General features: G+C 37.7%; 1 protein-coding gene across 5 annotated transcripts in view; it reads left to right on the forward strand.

Annotated features, from left to right (window-relative positions):
- GLIS3 (GLIS family zinc finger 3) overlaps positions 1 to 17,231 on the forward strand; it is a 289,724-nt gene that overhangs the window by 196,030 nt on the left and 76,463 nt on the right. For all 5 annotated transcript variants that reach the window (XM_065549353.1, XM_065549352.1, XM_005296784.5 and 2 more), the window contains 2 exons: positions 10,767 to 10,928; positions 13,998 to 14,108. In XM_065549353.1, the coding sequence (XP_065405425.1) occupies positions 10,767 to 10,928; positions 13,998 to 14,108 (273 nt within the window). The remainder of the gene's footprint in view (positions 1 to 10,766; positions 10,929 to 13,997; positions 14,109 to 17,231) is intronic.

The following is a 17,231-nucleotide window of genomic DNA, read 5'->3' on the forward strand; positions in this document are numbered from 1 at the left end:
TTTCCCCCTTTGGATCTTTGTCATATATTTGGATGTTGGCGGGTTGAAAGATATGGGGAATTTGTGGGGAGGTGTGCAGGGGAATGTGGAAGACTGGAGGGAGCAGGAAACTAGGGTGTACTTTCAGGCTGCTTTGCACCACCATGGTGATGCCAACAGTTGTAACCCAGATTAACTGGCTAGTATGCTGCAGCTGCTTTATGCCTAACCACTTGATTCACTCAATAATTCTTTCTCTCTCTCTGGCTCAATGTATCTTTATTTATACACCAGGGAACAGCTTCAACTGAAGAGATTGAGAGAGACCCGCCCTTGAATATCCCATAATCCAGTGGTTAGGGCAGTAACCTGAGAGGTGGGAGATCCCTTTTCAAATTCAAGGGATCCACACCAGACAGAAGGGGGAAATGAACTGGGGTATCCTAATCCTGGGTGAGTGCCCAAACCATTGGGCTAAAGGTTATAATGAGCTTCAGATGGGAAGGTGATAAAGAAATACAAAGAATTATTATCCATAAGGGATTCGTCACATTTTTGATCCTTCGTTGGCTCTATTCGCATGCACAAGATAATAAAAGCATTCATTTCAACGTTATGGTCTTTGTGGATTATAAAAGAACCGTGGGAGAAGAGGGTGGAACTACTAACTACTTTATCAAAGGTGTTGGAGGTGGGCAAACCTTGCCTCCTGATGGAAGAATTCCAAAGAAATTCCATTATTTGAAACTTGCAAGCTTTCCTGTTTTACTGAGATTATTCCTGCATAAGGGAGAATGTGAAATTTATTTTTGGTTCTGCATATTCCTAGACAGGCAGACCTGTTCAGTAAAAAGGGGCCATTATAGCAGTTACCATCCAGAGCAGAACCACAGTTTAACTTTTAGTATTTAAAGAAATGTCTTTATATGTATAGATTAAAATTATGCTCAGGTAAGGAAACATCCTTTGTCCTCTCAGGTTCATGAAGGGAAAAAAAGTGCCAGTGCAACAGCAGTGGAAATAGTTATTTTAAAATGAGGAAACACACCTAATTTCAGTATATTATTTAGTGCATTTTTCCAGCTAACCTTGAATCTCTAAGTAAAGGTTGAGGTTTGATCAAGCATATTTCTTTCTCATATAGATACCTCATCCTGTGCATATTGTGCTTTTCTATCTCAAGCATTTCAAGTTTAACATCAATGTACATAACTAAATGGCCAATTATACTGTGCCTAATGTAATTGTTTTAATAAGAACTCTTTAACCAGACCCTTTAATTAAAATCAGTGTCAGCCTGTCAAAAAAATTCGAACCATAAAAACACATCTATTTTTTTAAGGCTAACTCTCTTAAGTACATACATTTCCTGGTCACAAAGCTGGTGTTTATGAACATGTTTTACTTTATTCCAGCATATTTTCTTTAAGCAAATACTATGCTCTTGAGAGATCAAAAGGAGCACTCACTGCTTTCATTTTGTTCTTGGCTTTGTTCCATGATGGATTTTTTTTTATTTAAAAAACATTATTTCCTTAAGAAAAATAAACCGACTCTGTGAATCATAACAAGAGTTCACTAATAGAGTTGGACCAGACTGCAGCTAGCTCTATATAGACATGTGGAGGGTGGAAAGAGCCTTCCCCTCACACACACACCTTGTGCAATTGTGCAAAAGGCTGCCACAGTCTCAGTTCTTGGTATACACAGTGCCGAGCAGTTTGGGGAGTCAAAACACTGCCACCAACATGAGAGTCCACCAATGGAGCCACAGCCATGGTTCTGCTCTCCCCACTACTGACCAGCTGTTGGACATCAGGATTGATGCACAGGACTAGAGGGGAGTGAAAACACATGCTTCGTCCTACTAACCAATGTATGACTAAGGCAGACAGAGTGCCTCCGTGATCTGCCTTTGAGGAGGGAGGCAGACTATGACTTTCAAAGATCAAACTGAAGTTATTGACTTGATGCAGAGTTTACCGGGTGAGGTTCTTTGACCTGTGTTATGCAGGAGGTCAGACTAGATAATCATAATGGTCCCTTCTGGCTTTAAAATCTACGACAACAAAGCCCTATATTTTAATTAGCTGTAGTTTCAAACTACTTTAATAATATTTACAGGAAAGCTATTTTTTTTTGTATTTTCAATTCAGATTGTTTTGTGTGTGTGTAATACAGAATATAGTGAATCTAGTGTAAATCTGGAGAACTTCATTGACTTCAGTGGAGTTACTTTAGTTTTACTCCAGGGTAATGGAGATCAGAACCTAGCCCTTCATGAGGCTCACTTTGTCAAAATACTGTAATACAGAGAAGTTCCCCAACATGAACACCATGTCCAAGCCCCATTGCCACCTGAACTTCTGTGAAAATTCATCTGGATTTGAAGTCTTGAACCCAACTCTCTCTTGGATGCACTCTATTGAGCCAAACCAAAACTTAACTTTGGATCCACATTCAGCTCTGAACTACACTGCCTAGTTACATCTCTAATATGTATGATTCTTTATTGGGAAGCTAAAAAGCATTCAGGCTGCATGTGTTTTGTAAATCATTTTAGACGTTAGTGAGTGAATGTTATGTTCACTTCTCCTTTCCTTTCCTATATCATGTCTTTTCCTTTTCCTTTGAATCTTACTCTTCCCTTCTCTTATCCCATCCATTGTCAGGAAGAAGTGCTCCCAATTCTGTCTGACATCTCCAGAGCTTAGTGACAGCAATATTAGCTACAATAGTGAACAGATTTAAACAAAGGGAGAAGGTTTTTGATAGGGGAAGCTGTAAGAATACACAGGACAACCTCTGTTATAAAAGGGTTTTAGAGACAAAGATTACATGTGAGCAATACCAAGGACAGCATGTTGGAAACTACCGGAAGAGGGAGTGAGAGAAGAGTGTCAAACAAAAAAGACTAGAGACACCCTCTAAACACAGGGAAGCAATAAACCAATTCCCCAGTTGTTCATTCTTCCTCTATTGGCTTCCAATCGTGTGTCTTTTGAATTATTACCAGATGATGTGTTCAGTAGTAGATTCTTTCCAAGAAACTTGTCATAATATTTACTTGCTCTGCAACAACAGGAATGTCTTCCAGGGCTGAAATGGCCAGGCTTATTAAAACAAATGAAAACAGCCATTTCCATGGTGGATGAGTCTGTGACACCTACATTTTGTGGGATAAATAACATCCGATTTACAGTACTTTGCTTCAGTTGAGCATATTTTATATCCTTGGGGTTCTCCCGGAAGTGCAGTGCTTGTCTTCAAGTGTGAATATGGAGGAGGGTGCCATAACTAAGAGAAATATGAAGATCTCTGGAATATATGAAATATGAAAGAAGAGATTTGCAATGCATGTTTCATATTTTTTTATTGGAAACATACTAAGTATAAAGGGTTGTCGGTAGAGAGAGCTGACATGCAAAGAGAAATTTGTGGTGTGGGAACAGCCCTCTACAGGTACTGCTCTTCCATTGATGTGGATCCTTGCTTCCCTTTTTCTGTTTTTCCTTCCAGAATTGTTAACACCACAGTGAAACTTAAAGGAACTATTAAACGTGTATTTCAATGATACATTCAATCAGTCCATGGCTGGAAACATCTGAGGCAATCCACAGGAGAAAGTGAGCGTTTGTCAAAGAGAAACATGGGAGGAAGCACTCAGCTGTAACTGCCCGCAAAAGTAGCACATTTCAAACATTCTAAACAATGTGCCATGTTCTTCGCTGTGATTTCATTGCAGATGTGCAGGTGTAACAGCAGAATATAACTTTCTGTCCACAGTCTAGCCATAAGAATTTTAGATTTGAAAATTAAAATCACATTAGGATATAATTTATTAACCCTTGCATGGTGTCAAGTATCAGGGGGTAGCTGTGTTAGTCTGTATCTACAAAAACAACAAGGAGTCTGGTTATGCCCAAATAAATCTGTTAGTCTTTAAGGTGCCACCAGACTCCTTGTTGTTTTTATTGACCCTGTGTCTTATTCACAGACAAAATCTTTTACTTCTCAGGTGCAAAGCTCCCTAGATGGTTTACAGCAGTGACAACTTGGGTACAACAAAATTCCTTAAAATATGATTGATCTATTCCATTGATAGTGTTACATAATTTATTCTCTCTGACTCAGAGAAAGCATTGTTTTCTATGTAAATCTGTGTTAAATATATCTATTATTACAGTGTATGAGTTCATGAAAGGTAGAAATATACCAACTATGATTTACTCCAAGCTTTCCTGTGGTCTGTAACTTTTTTCTCTTTGTATATATGCTCACATATTCAGGGTCTCCAAATTCTGCTGGAATTTGCAACTTATTTTTGCAGCAGAGATAACAGCATTTATCAGCCATTTCAAGGGCTGATCCAAAACCCCTTGGTGTCAACAAAAAATGCCCATTGACTTCAATAAGCTTTGGATCAGGAACTTAGTGAATTGTCTGGCAAACCCCAACTGTAGTCATCTACAGTAAGCGTACACATAGCCCACTGTTGTTTACTGGAATTGATGAATTCCAGGAGCCATGGCTTTTTATGATTTCAGAGAGCCTAACTTGGAAGGGAGGAAATCCCCCAGCCTATACACTGTTTGAAAATATAGTCCTATACAAGCACTGTGCATACAAAAAACCAAACAAGTACCATGTCATAAAATGTGCTTGCACTCTGATAGAAATATTTCCTCTACAATGAAGTGTAGCTTTGGGTGTTATATTTTCCCCATTTATGTACTCTAAAGGTTAAAATCATACCACACATTTAATGAACCCAGCCTTTCAAACCTCAGCTGTGGTATGCGGTGTCCTTGTTGGTGAGCACCTGATGTCAGCGTTTTGAGTGATGTCTGACACTAATTATGTGTCACTCACAGGATTGCCAGACAAGAGAGTCAGGGGGAATAAAAAGCTATTTAAAAGGTTTTGATATGAGGTCTTACTCTCAATTTTTTAAAAGCCCTCATGCCTTTTATAGAGCAGTACTCTGCTAATGCTATGGGGGAAGGGAAATGCTTTTAAAAAGGCTTTTAATTAATGTTTAAAATGCATCACCATTGTTTGAAAGCAATTTAAGGAGCAGTTTCTACATCTGTTCCCTCCATACTCTAAAAAAGGGGGAGGAGGGGAAATCTTTCATTCCTTTCATGCCACTCACTTCAGTAGTTACACAGAAGAGCATAATTGGGCAGTGTATCATATTACCTAAAATACTAATGGCAGATTGATATAAAAGGCTGTTGGATTCATTAATTACTCCTTTATCTGCTGCAAAGGAAGCTTTTAAAAAAACGTGACCATGGGACAATTCCAAGACAATCTCAGAACCTCATGTGTATGGTACTATGTTTTTATAAATACATATATGTATATCACCTTTTTATATGCCTCTATATTATATGTACCCATATCTTCCTCTGTGTGTGTGTATTATAGCAGTGCCTATACAGACGCCCCCCAACTTACGCAGTCATTCCATTCTGGAAAGCCTTGTGTAACTTGAATTTTGCATAAGTCGGAAATGTATACCCGTACGTTACGCAAAAATTTTCCTAACTCGAAAATCCTATTTCTGGCTTATGGAACTTTTTCCGTAAGTGTGAATTTGCGTAAGTCGGGTCTTGTGTAATCCGGGGAGCGTCTGTATTTGCAATCTTAAGCCTTTCTCAGATGCTTATAACTTAGCCAAAAATCTATACTGGAAACATCTACAAAATACTTCCATGTCTGTGGTGAGCCTAAGAACAAATTATTGCCTAGTATGGAAGTCTCCTTCCCTTTTCAAAGCAAGCTAAACAAGAACCAAGCAAAAACAGTCTCCAGGGACATCTTGCTTTTGCCTGTATCCTTAGGTCAACTTCAAGCCAGCAGAAGATATAAAGACAGTACATGTTGCTTTGGTGGATGATCTCTTCTTGTCCACTGGCAGCAAAGTACTTCCACACCTATCCTGCTGGACCTCACTGCTGCAGCCTTTGGTGCATGTCATCACCAGATAATCTTGCCCTGCCTCCAAGAGGCTGATGAGATGAAAGGAAAGTGTGTCAGGTTCTTCCTCTCAGACCAAACACATTCCATGAGCCACTGTTCTTCCATGTCCAAAGCCTTCATTTTCAGAGTCCCACAAGACTCACTCCTCTCCCTCATATCATTCAACATCTTTATGAAGCCAAACTAACCAAGCTATTTTTCCTATTGTCTGGAATGGGAAAAAGAGAAAAGCTGTTATTTTCACTGATGTTTTCTATTTCTATTTACATTTCTTAGACTGGATAACTTGCACACATGAATCTTAAAAGGAGTTGGCGCCTATGGAAAATAGTATTTGATCATATAAGTTAACGACCATTGATCTGATTCCTAATTACACAGAAGACTTTATGCACTTTTGTGGCATGGGAAAAGGGGTACCAAAGAGGGCATAAATTACACTTACACTCACTTTAAGACCCCTTTACACGTTTGGATTAGTGTAAAAGGGTCTGAGTGTAATTGAGAATCAAGCCCAACGTTATAATGCTTATGCACAGGGAGAAGAGTTAAGGTTACATAGGGACCTGATTTCTGCGTGCTTCCCTTTGTAAATTTAATGTTCTTTTAAACTTTGTTTTTCTGTATGCATTCACACATACGGTAAATAGAGGGGATGGAGCCTCTGTATGTGGGTATGTAAATTTCTTATGAAATCAGTGTAGATGTCATAAAGAAGCCACAATCCACTCAATGTTTTACTAATATGCTCTACCCATGTTTATAAATTTCTAATTTTGATAACTAATATACAATGTCTGTGTAAAGAGAAACAAAACAATTGCATATATAAATAAATGAACAGTCCAATGAATTTGTTTTAAAGAAAACTCTAGGTCAACATTAAGAAGCATGCTGAGCCAGGAAATTGTCTTTATGAGCTGGTTAATGGTTTCAATTTGCATGGAACAGTAAAAAGAAAAATATAGTAACTATGATTCTTTTATTGCAGATTAGGAAAACATTACAAAGGGCTTTTTTATTAATTCCACAAAACTTTAATACTTCCAGAAAATCTGGCTGAATCAGGATTATGTTTAGGAGTGTTATTCAGTTTTAGAATGTCAAATGCATGGCACCTACTAAACTGACTAATTGCGGTAAAGGTGTTACATCCTCTTCCACAACCACACTTAATAACTTGGAAACTATGAAGATTTCCATTTGAAAATACAACCACAATCTACTTTTCTTTTTGTTCCTTCAGCAAATCATGGCTTCTGTGGAATAATTTAACAGAAATCCTATTAGCAAGGAATAGTCCATATTATATATAGTTCAAAAGAATATCCTTCTCAGAGCTTTTTGTCTTTTAAAGCATGAGAGATTCCCTAAATTTCAGAATATTTTTTCAGCATTAACATTTATACTGTATTGTCTGAAAAAGGACTTTCCAACACTTCAGGCTCAATTACCTAGTAAAAGATAAAGAAGAATTCACAATATCTAGAGTTGTGAATGTCATATGCATGAATTAAGGTACTATGAGGGGAAAAAGCTTCAATATATTTTCATTATTTTCAAGTTCTACTCAACAATGCAGAGTTCTTAAAAATGTTAATGTCTATATCTTTTAGGATGAAATTCACCTCATTTCTCAATTAACCACATAATCTGATATAAACTCTGTGTTAATTCCCCAATCCTATAGACACTTGCGCACATGCTTAATTTTACTTAATTATCTGCAGGATCGAGGCCTAAGTAATTAATACAGGGCTGATGCAGTACAGGGGTCTTCTTTGGAATCTCTGTAGTGGGGTGAATTTCACCCTATGAGATTGAAAGATACTTGAGAAAATAGAGTTTATACTACAGCTATATACAGTTTAATCCATGTCATTTGAATGGAAATTTGTTCTGTTCTAAACTTTCCTCTTGGAACCATTAGTGACTTGCCAAAATAATATAATTTCTACTGTCCGTGATTTTCGCTAATGCTACCACCTACCTGTTCTTGAGTGATTTTTTTTTCAAAATACAGGCTATTCTTTCGTACCAATCCTGTCATCCTTATGTTTTCCTTTTTCATCTGTTTTTCTCACAAAATTTTGTTACAGTGGTTGGAATAAATATAAGGGAAATTCCATGGTTCATGATAGGCTCATGAGAAATCAAGGAATCTTAAAATATTTCAGAGTAAGGAAGTACTATAGAGGAACACTATGTTTTACATTTGTGACTTCTGTTTTGACTCTTGCCCTTAAGATTTCATTGACATAGAACAATCAATATTTTTGCTTCCCTCCCCTGCCTCTACAAGCACAGTTGAATTTCTGGATGATGGTTTGTGATTGGAGAGCCTCAAAAGCTTTGGAGGTTCAGTTTGGATAAGAACCCCAAGATCTAGATAACCTGCTGCTCCCCCCCCCCCCCCCCCACAAAAATGTTCAAAACCATTGCATTGTCAGAGTTGGGTTAGAAGTGTTGCAAAAACTTGTTTTTCTGAGACTTCAAATACTTCCCACTTTGTGTTTGAACTTGGCCACAAATACCATTGAATAAAGCCTCCCCTTCAGTATTTCATCACTAGCATCTCTGGTTCTGTAAATCAAGGAAGCAAAGGCATGGGTGAAAATGAAAACTGTATGGTTTGGAAAGATTTCTGAATTTATCTGAATCTGGAAAAAAAATGCATTGTGTTTGAGTTTAAGGTGAAGGCTTGGGTTGGCCCACTCATCCCTAATGAGTATGCCTCTTCTTATACTGTAGCATTTAAATCAGAGTTATATAACTTGTCCCATCTCCTAAATTTGCCTGGGCAATGTGTAGTCAGTTTTTTCTTTTCTACGGTTTAAAAAAAACTTGTGAAGCAAGGCCCAGAGATTCACCTCATTCTAGTTTTTTGTTTCCCTTCTCCATCTTTTCCTTATGCTTCTTCATTCTGTGGAATTTTATCTGATCCTTTACTCATTATTCCAAGAATTAAAAGTTGAGATCCCTATTTTTCTCACTATAGTTCTAATTAATTACAAACCAATGCAAATTATGGTCAGTCATTTTGATGGTTCATCTAGCTCTACTTTTGCAAGCATTCATACAGTAAATAAAATATAACAAATGTTATTTATAGAACTCCAGAGTAAGTTAAAAGTTGCCCCTATTCTAGTTATTGCTCGTAGACTAGGTGAAATGAATTAGTAAGAGGAACTCTGGAAATCGCTCATTATATCTGCAGTATTATACATGCTTGACATTTATGCTAGTGCATTTTTATCTTTGCAAATGTACAAGAACAGCAAACTAGCATGTAATTTGGGAGATAGCTTCTAATACTGTGCAATGAAACACACAGCAGCTATGATTAATTGCATTAATTGCTCTTGACTGATGGAGTCTAATTGAAACCAAATACATATATAAAAATACCTGATGTCACAGAAATCCTTGTTTTTAGTTTCCCTAACATTAGAGATGCTGTGGAAGCCTGATCAGGAAAGAACTGGTGTTAGCACTTGGGAGATGCACTTCTGTTTTGAGTAGATTAAGTAGCTCATTAGGGAAAGGAACAGTATTCCATTATTTGTTACCCTTATAGATTAAATCCTGTTTTGATGGAGTCTAATGATGAACTCTTTATTTTTAGTACCTTATACAAAAACCTGTAATAGAAAGGTAAAATAATATTTGCATGGTGATTATAGCTTAGTTTTTGTTTTTTTATTACAAAAAACACTAACAAGGCAGTGAAGGTTAGGGTTTCACAGGGTGTGGGTTGTATGGGGTTTTTTGCTTTGGAGAAGTTTTTTTTGGTTATTCAATTCTGTTGATGATATGCAAGCTGGAACAAAACCATGAGGAAAGATGGTCCAGTGGTCAGGATGCTAACCTAGAACTAGGGCAACTGGGGTTCATTCTCTGCTGTGCTTCCTTTGTGACCCTGAGCAAATCTTTGGTTTGACCCAGTACGGGCATTCTTATGTTAATCACTTACACTGTCTGTGCCTCAGTTCCCCAGCTGCAAAATGGGAAAAATTGTGGTTTCTGACCTCACAGTGTGATATGAAAATAGATACATTAAAAGATTGTGAGTTGCTCATATACAGTAGTCATAGGGGTAATATAAGTACCTAAGGGCTTGTCGGCATAGCAATGGGTGCTAGAACGGTGTGATTTCTAAAGCACATCAATATGTTGTGCATTAACTGGCCTACTAACAAACAGTACTATGTTAATGAGCACCAGGAAATTTTTAGTTCACATCAGCAGGGTCTACATGGTCCAGTTAGTGCACAACATGCTGGTGTGCATTAGAAATTACACCTCTTTAGTCACACTGCCATGCCATGTAGACAAGTTATAAGAGAGAAATTCCAGCTCCATTTCCCAGAGCTATATTGTCTAAATAGAGGTAAAGACTCATCTTAGTCACTAATGTGAGCAGAAATGAAATGGCCAGAGCTATGAAGAAAAGACATGAACTCTCTAAAAATGTGAGGGTATTCAGCTCGGAAGTTTGGTTCAGACCCATCTCTACAAGAAAAAACAAAACAGTGGGACAGGATTTTCAGAAGTGCTTAGTGTTGGCCTTACTCTGTTCCCATTGAAGTCTATGGAAAAAATTCCATTGATTTCAGTGGAGGAAGATAGGTCAGTGCTGAGTGCTTTGAGAAATCCCTCTCAGTACATTTTGAGACAAATGCTTAATTTAGTGACTGAATATTTTTAAATTACAAAGTAAAAATTACACTTGGATTTTAAAAGATGAAGGCATTCAAATGTGGGTTTCTTTTAAAAAAAAAATCTTGTCTCTTATACAGTTTGAGGGCTGCAAGAAGGCCTTTTCCAGACTAGAAAATCTCAAGATTCATTTACGAAGCCACACAGGAGAAAAGCCCTACCTTTGTCAGCATCCAGGCTGTCAGAAAGCATTCAGTAACTCCAGCGATCGAGCCAAGCATCAGAGGACACACTTGGACACTGTAAGAAATAAAAGATCACAAATTTGTTTTCTTGTTAACCTGTTAAATCCTTTTTCTCTTAGCTGATCACATCAAATACTGTATATAATTGGAGATGGGAGAATAGGAAGAGATGTCAGTTAATAGAGTTTGAGCTGTGGCAGAGATGACATAGTACAAGGGTGGCCAAACTGTAGCTTGCAAGCAACATGCAGCTCTTTTACCATTAAAGTGCAGCTTGCAAACCCCTCCACCCCCTCTCCATTCTCCGCCTACCACACTGGGTGGGGGGAGGGAGGGAGGAGCTTCTGCCCAGCGGGGAGGAGGGTCTTGGGGCTTCAGCCCTGTGGTGCGCGTCTGCCGTTGCTTGGCAGGAGTGGGGCTGAAGTCCCAAGCCCTGGCCCCTGGCAGGTGTGCTCTGGGTCTCAAACTTCTGATGATTGTCGTGTGTGGCTCGAAGGGTCAGTAAATTTGGCCATCCCTGACATAGTGTCAGTCAGGAGAGTTACCAAGTTGTGTTCAGGTTTCCCCATTTCCTTTGCTTGTAATAACACTGGGACTGACTGTGACAGAAAGAGTTAGTCTGCTGGCCTATATGTTCTGAGGAGGCTCTAGTTACTGACTGAGGTATATAAAGGTAAGTAGTGAAGATGGGCCAAGGTTACAAAATTCAGATTTGGATCCAGATTTTGAATACCACAAAATTCTGGAGTTTTTGGAAACAGGATAATGGACCACTGTGGAATTTGGATCCAGGTTTGAGTCTGAAGTTTGGAGATTTCCAGGTGTTAAGTTTTGGATCAGGGCTATCTCCAGTCAGTACAATTTGAAGTTGGAATTAAGGCATAAATGCCTGGGCCATAACAGAATGGTCTGATGATGAACGTATTAGCCTTTGCCTACAGAGATACCACAGTGCATAAGAAAACCCATTCAGATAGGAGCAAGACTTTGGAAAATCAAAATGTATCTTCCACAAGAATATATCCCAAAATACAGAACACATTAAGGGCAAAGACCTGTCTGTTTTAGTCACACTACTTCATTAACTTCAGCAGGACTATTCACTTGGGCAAGGCAAGCCTTATTTGGGCTCTTAACTCTTATTACTGGTAGATTAGTGATCAGTGCAAATGTGGCATGCTACTTTTTAAAAAATGGTATGTAATATAAACAATTGACTTAGGGCCTGATTCAAAGCCTAGTAAAGTCAACAGGAATCTTTCCATTGGCTCCATTGGGTTTTGAATCTTGCCCTTAATGGTTACTATCAAGTTCTGCTCTATTTTAAGACACATAGGTATTCATTATGTGGTATTGCAGGTTCTGTAGATAAGAAGTTATTCCGTCACAACATATAATGAATGTGCAATGAGAGTCTGCTAAGAACATTACCAGAAAGCAGAACATTCAGCTAGATTCAGTTTTCCAAATCACAAAACAAAAAAGTTTCTCATTTAGTGAATGGACAGTTTTAGGCCTTCCTGCATCAGTTCAATAGTTGCAGGAGGGAGAATGGCTGAAGAGATCCGTCTTAAAGTAGCTTTCACTCTGAAATGCTTTCTGTGGGAGGGAACCATTCTTCTCAGCAGAAATGGATTTTTTTTCACTGCAAAGAGCCTGTAATTTCTGAAAGCCAGTTAAAATGCTGCTTAGAAAAAAATATCTAAAACATAGTGCTTCAAGATAATAAACAGAATAAATGTGTCACCTTAAAGTGATAAATATGCATACATAAGCCAGATAAGTAGTTAGAAGGAGCTAAGCTGCAGCCGCACAACCTGCCCGTGGTTGAGGGAGTAAATTTCCCCCCTCTTCCACAATCCTCAAGACTCCAATAATCAGAAACATCAATAATAACATATAGTTATCACTAGATAAAAGTTTTACTAAGGCAAAGTTAAGATTGAGAGTACATATCAAGAAGTTAAGGGCAAAACTCTATTAGCAAAAAATAAAATAAAATAAATTTTATGCAACCAAAATATTGTTTGTGAATTATGGGGTTTTAGCCAAGATTTATTTAATAAATGAAATTTGTTTGACAACAAAATAAAATTTAGTTTTAAGCAGAAGCAGACAGAGTTTATAAAGGGCATACCATCAGGAAACAGAAATAATAGCATATGACTTAGCTGACCAGTCGCACAACTTGAATAGCAAATTTCAAATAATGAATAGTGAACAGAATGTTCAATACAGACAGTTCACAATTTCGTAAAAAATGTGATCTGTTTGCATATATTCTGTGAACAAAGTAAAGAGTTAAATTTATAAAATAATTGCAATAATAGGTGCAACAATTCTAATATTTACATATTATAGACATTCCATATTGTAGTGCAACTACAATTCAGGAAATACCTCAAGGGGTGTCAGAGCGCAGGCAAGTTAGAGCAAGTAGATGTGACTTTTAGTGAATCTAAAAACAATGTTCATGGACCTGGATGTTTCAGGATTGTATATGTTGGCAATATTGTATATTTGTGATTAACAATTAAGAGATGAAAAAAACAGTCCTGTCCTTTACATAAAAATACATATTCTTTGCGTATTCTTTTTTATTGCCTTCAGTGGTTTAGAACTGTAGTGTTTAAAGGTTGTTTTGTTGTTGTTTCCTCTCTTTGTCATATAGTAGACTAACCTTTTCTCTTATTCTCTGTCTTTCTGAAGCAGGTTTCCTCTATAACTCTTAAGCAGTCTGTCCAGGACTTTACTGCAGTTTCTTTACCTGACTTACTAAAGAATGTAATTTCTGACTAAGTCAAAGATTGCTGTGAGGGTGACATAATTGTAAGTACTACTGGAGATACTCATTCATAATGATAAAAAGAATAATGAGGTAAAAGGAAATATGGCATGGTAAAATTAAAAATAGGCATTTAAACATCAGAAAAGATTCATTTACTTTCTCTTGCTTGCAAACCTTCCTTTCCTCTTTACCATGCCATTAAACTACTGGGCATTCTACCTGTGGTACTGCTCAGCGTAGCCAATCAATAGCAAGACTTCAAATGGATTTTGCCCAGTTAAAATAATCTGTGGTTTAACCGATTTTTCTTTGTGCTTTTTGGTTTGTTTTTGTTTTAGAAACCTTATGCATGTCAGATTCCAGGATGTACTAAGCGATACACAGACCCAAGCTCCCTGAGAAAGCATGTAAAGGCACATTCTTCCAAAGACCAACAGGCCAGGAAAAAGGTAACTTTCCCAGAGGATTGTTCTGCATAGGAATTATATAGTGAGGGTAATGTTGTAACACTAGAAGTATTGAGACATCTTAAGTACCAGCACTTGTGAAACTGTAGAGCCTTGGTCTGGGACTTCTTGATTAAAGAAACCATCCATGAACAAGTTGTAAATCCAGTGTGTGCATAGATGATACTTTCAGTTTTAACTCAATAAGGCTGATTGTTTTATTAGAAGTCCAGCAGAGATTATCATCTGTTGATATAATGATTAATCATAACCAATATATGTAACTCAGTATATGGAAAAATAATTTTGAGAAGGGAGATTTATTTGTAAAATTCTTTCACCACGTAAGTATATTGTGATGCAACATCCAGTTTATGCTGCCAATCTGAGATCGATAGATGTATATTGAGGATTGATGGATGGTAGGTCAAACTGACCTATAGAAACATTAGTATATTTTCATACATCCCAGCCATTTTCAAACCTCAAGCTATTTCACAATGCTGAGTCCCAGGTTTCTCAGTCCCATGGGAAAAAAAGTTAGCTGCAGACATGATCTGATTTTTTCCCCACATCTCAAGCCCATTTTTACTATAAACCATGTTATACTGTTTTAGACCAATGAGGATAAGTGCAATGCTTTAATTTAAAAAACTGATGAGGATGGAGATGGTTTTGTCTGCACTACGGGGGTAAGTTACGCTACTCCAGCTACATGAATAACATAGTTGGAGTCAACATAGCTTAGGTTGATTTACTGCAGTGTCTACACCGCACTGTGTTGACAGGACACTCTCTCCTGTCGACTTACCTTACTCCTCTTGTTCCAGTGGAATACTGGAGTCAACCAGAGAGTGCTCTGCGGTCGATTTAGAGGGTCTTTACTAAACCCTGTAAATCTACCCCGCTGCATCAATTGCAGCAGCGTCAATCCCCAGTAAGTGTAGACATAGGCTTAGAATAATATAGAGAGAGTTAAAACCCTAGAGTCATAACCCCTACAGAAGGGGCTATATTTAACTTGGGTGACAGCATGGATTGCCCTTGATTTGAATGGTAAAATTTTTTGTTTTGACAGTGTCTGAAACACTAAAGCATAGTCTTACAAACTGCAAAATGTAGGGCTAGATTGTGATTTAACTGTTTGCCCTGAGCATGTATCTGTGCTGCTCCCAGAGATCAGGGAATGAATTTTAATTGTTGGGAATTATAGTTTACTTCCTAATTCCCCCTTGTGTCAGGGGAAAAGTAATCGCCTAGTGGTCATTACTGTGCTGGCTGGCACCTTGACCCACCCCTACCTGCCCTCTCCTTGCCCATGTGTGGAGGAGGGCTGGTGGTGGTCCTGTGTAAACTGGTCTCCTGGCTGCACTGTGAACCATAGGGCACATAGCCCATGGAGAGGAGCAAAGGGGTGTTATGTGCCCCCCACTTACTGCCTTGTGTCAGCATGTGAGGCAAGCGGTGGTCGTGCCTGAATGTTCTGTCAAGTTTACATATGACACATTAAATAAAACTTGGGTAATGTATCTGAACAGAGGGTATTAAACTCTTTGGTAACATTACATAATTGAATGTAAAATAATATGGTATGTTCTGTACATAATTGTGTCAAATTGCAGGAGTATGAGGGGTTCCATTCTTAGGATGACATTTCCCATATGGTTTTATTCATTTTCCATTCTTCTCTTATAACAGATTAAAGCTGGCCCTTTTAACTCCTCACATGGTCATTTTTTTTAGAATTAAACTTAAAGTTGTTTAGTTTTTCATCCAATCCATTTGATAAAGATTTATTTATCTCAGATGGGTTAATATGTGGAAGTGGAAATAAGTCAACCCAGCAAAAAAACAAAGGAAGAAATGTGGCATCAATCAAGCCAAATGTTTAAAAACATACATTGAGGTCGCAGTGTATAATATTTACAAGGGTACAGCGTAGTTACTGGACCTTTGAGAACTTATAATTGCTAACTCGTATCATGCTTTGCTATTTGAAATATTTCCTGGCGGTAATAATAATAATAATAAAAAGTAAGAAACAATAAACCTTTTAAGGCAGAATTAAGATTATTTACGACTTTAATTAAAAATGAAAATTGGCTTAATGTCAAAAAAGCCTTTACAAAAAATGTGAATTCATCAAAAATAACTATAAAAGTTCCAAGGTGATAAAGGCACAGTGGAGTAATAGTTCCAGCCCTAGGGAACTATTCTATTGAAAAGAATGAAACCCTTTGCTGTCACACCCTGTTAGTCATAGATTCATTTAATATATCTTGCCTGACTGCCTCTAATCCTCATTTTAACCTCCCCCTACATACTAAATGGCATTATTTTGGTGTCTTAAGTTGCTAGCTATCCAAGATTGTACACTAAAATATGTTATTGATGTTACACAGATTTTAAATAGCAGGGAAAATGTATTTGTGGCAATGGAGATGCCCTGGAATAAACTACTGTACTCACCATAAAAAGAAGAACAGGAGTACTTGTGGCACCTTAGAGACTAACAAATTTATTAGAGCATAAGCTTTCGTGGACTACAGCCCACTTCTTCGGATGCATCCGAAGAAGTGGGCTGTAGTCCACGAAAGCTTATGCTCTAATAAATTTGTTAGTCTCTAAGGTGCCACAAGTACTCCTGTTCTTCTTTTTGCGGATACAGACTAACACGGCTGCTACTCTGAAACCTGTACTCACCATGTCAGTCTGAAGCTACACTGATTCTTCCACACAACTTTTCATAATCCATCCTCAAAGCTCCTTGCCCCTCCCTCTGCTGTGTAACATAGACCAGAGGGATGTTGCAGTGAGAATCAAAATAGATTATCTATCTATCATGTAATAACTTTTCGCTGCTGTGATTTTGTGCTCTATTGTGCAAGGCAAAGTGCCTGATTCTGCAGTTCTTTTTCAGGCAAAACCCCTATTGATGTAAATTGAAGTCTTTCCTATTAAGGGAATGAATTCCTGACCCACTGAAGTCAGTGGCAAAACTATGTATAATATCAACAAATCGGAGCAAGAGTTTGTATTTTATTTTTTAAATACAATATTGAAAATAAAACCCAAAAGTTTAGCTACATCTAATTTTTCACCTTGTGAAATTTCTAAGAAATTCCC

The sequence above is a fragment of the Chrysemys picta genome, chromosome 6 (genome assembly GCF_011386835.1).
Source record: "Chrysemys picta bellii isolate R12L10 chromosome 6, ASM1138683v2, whole genome shotgun sequence".
NCBI lineage: Eukaryota > Metazoa > Chordata > Testudines > Emydidae > Chrysemys > Chrysemys picta.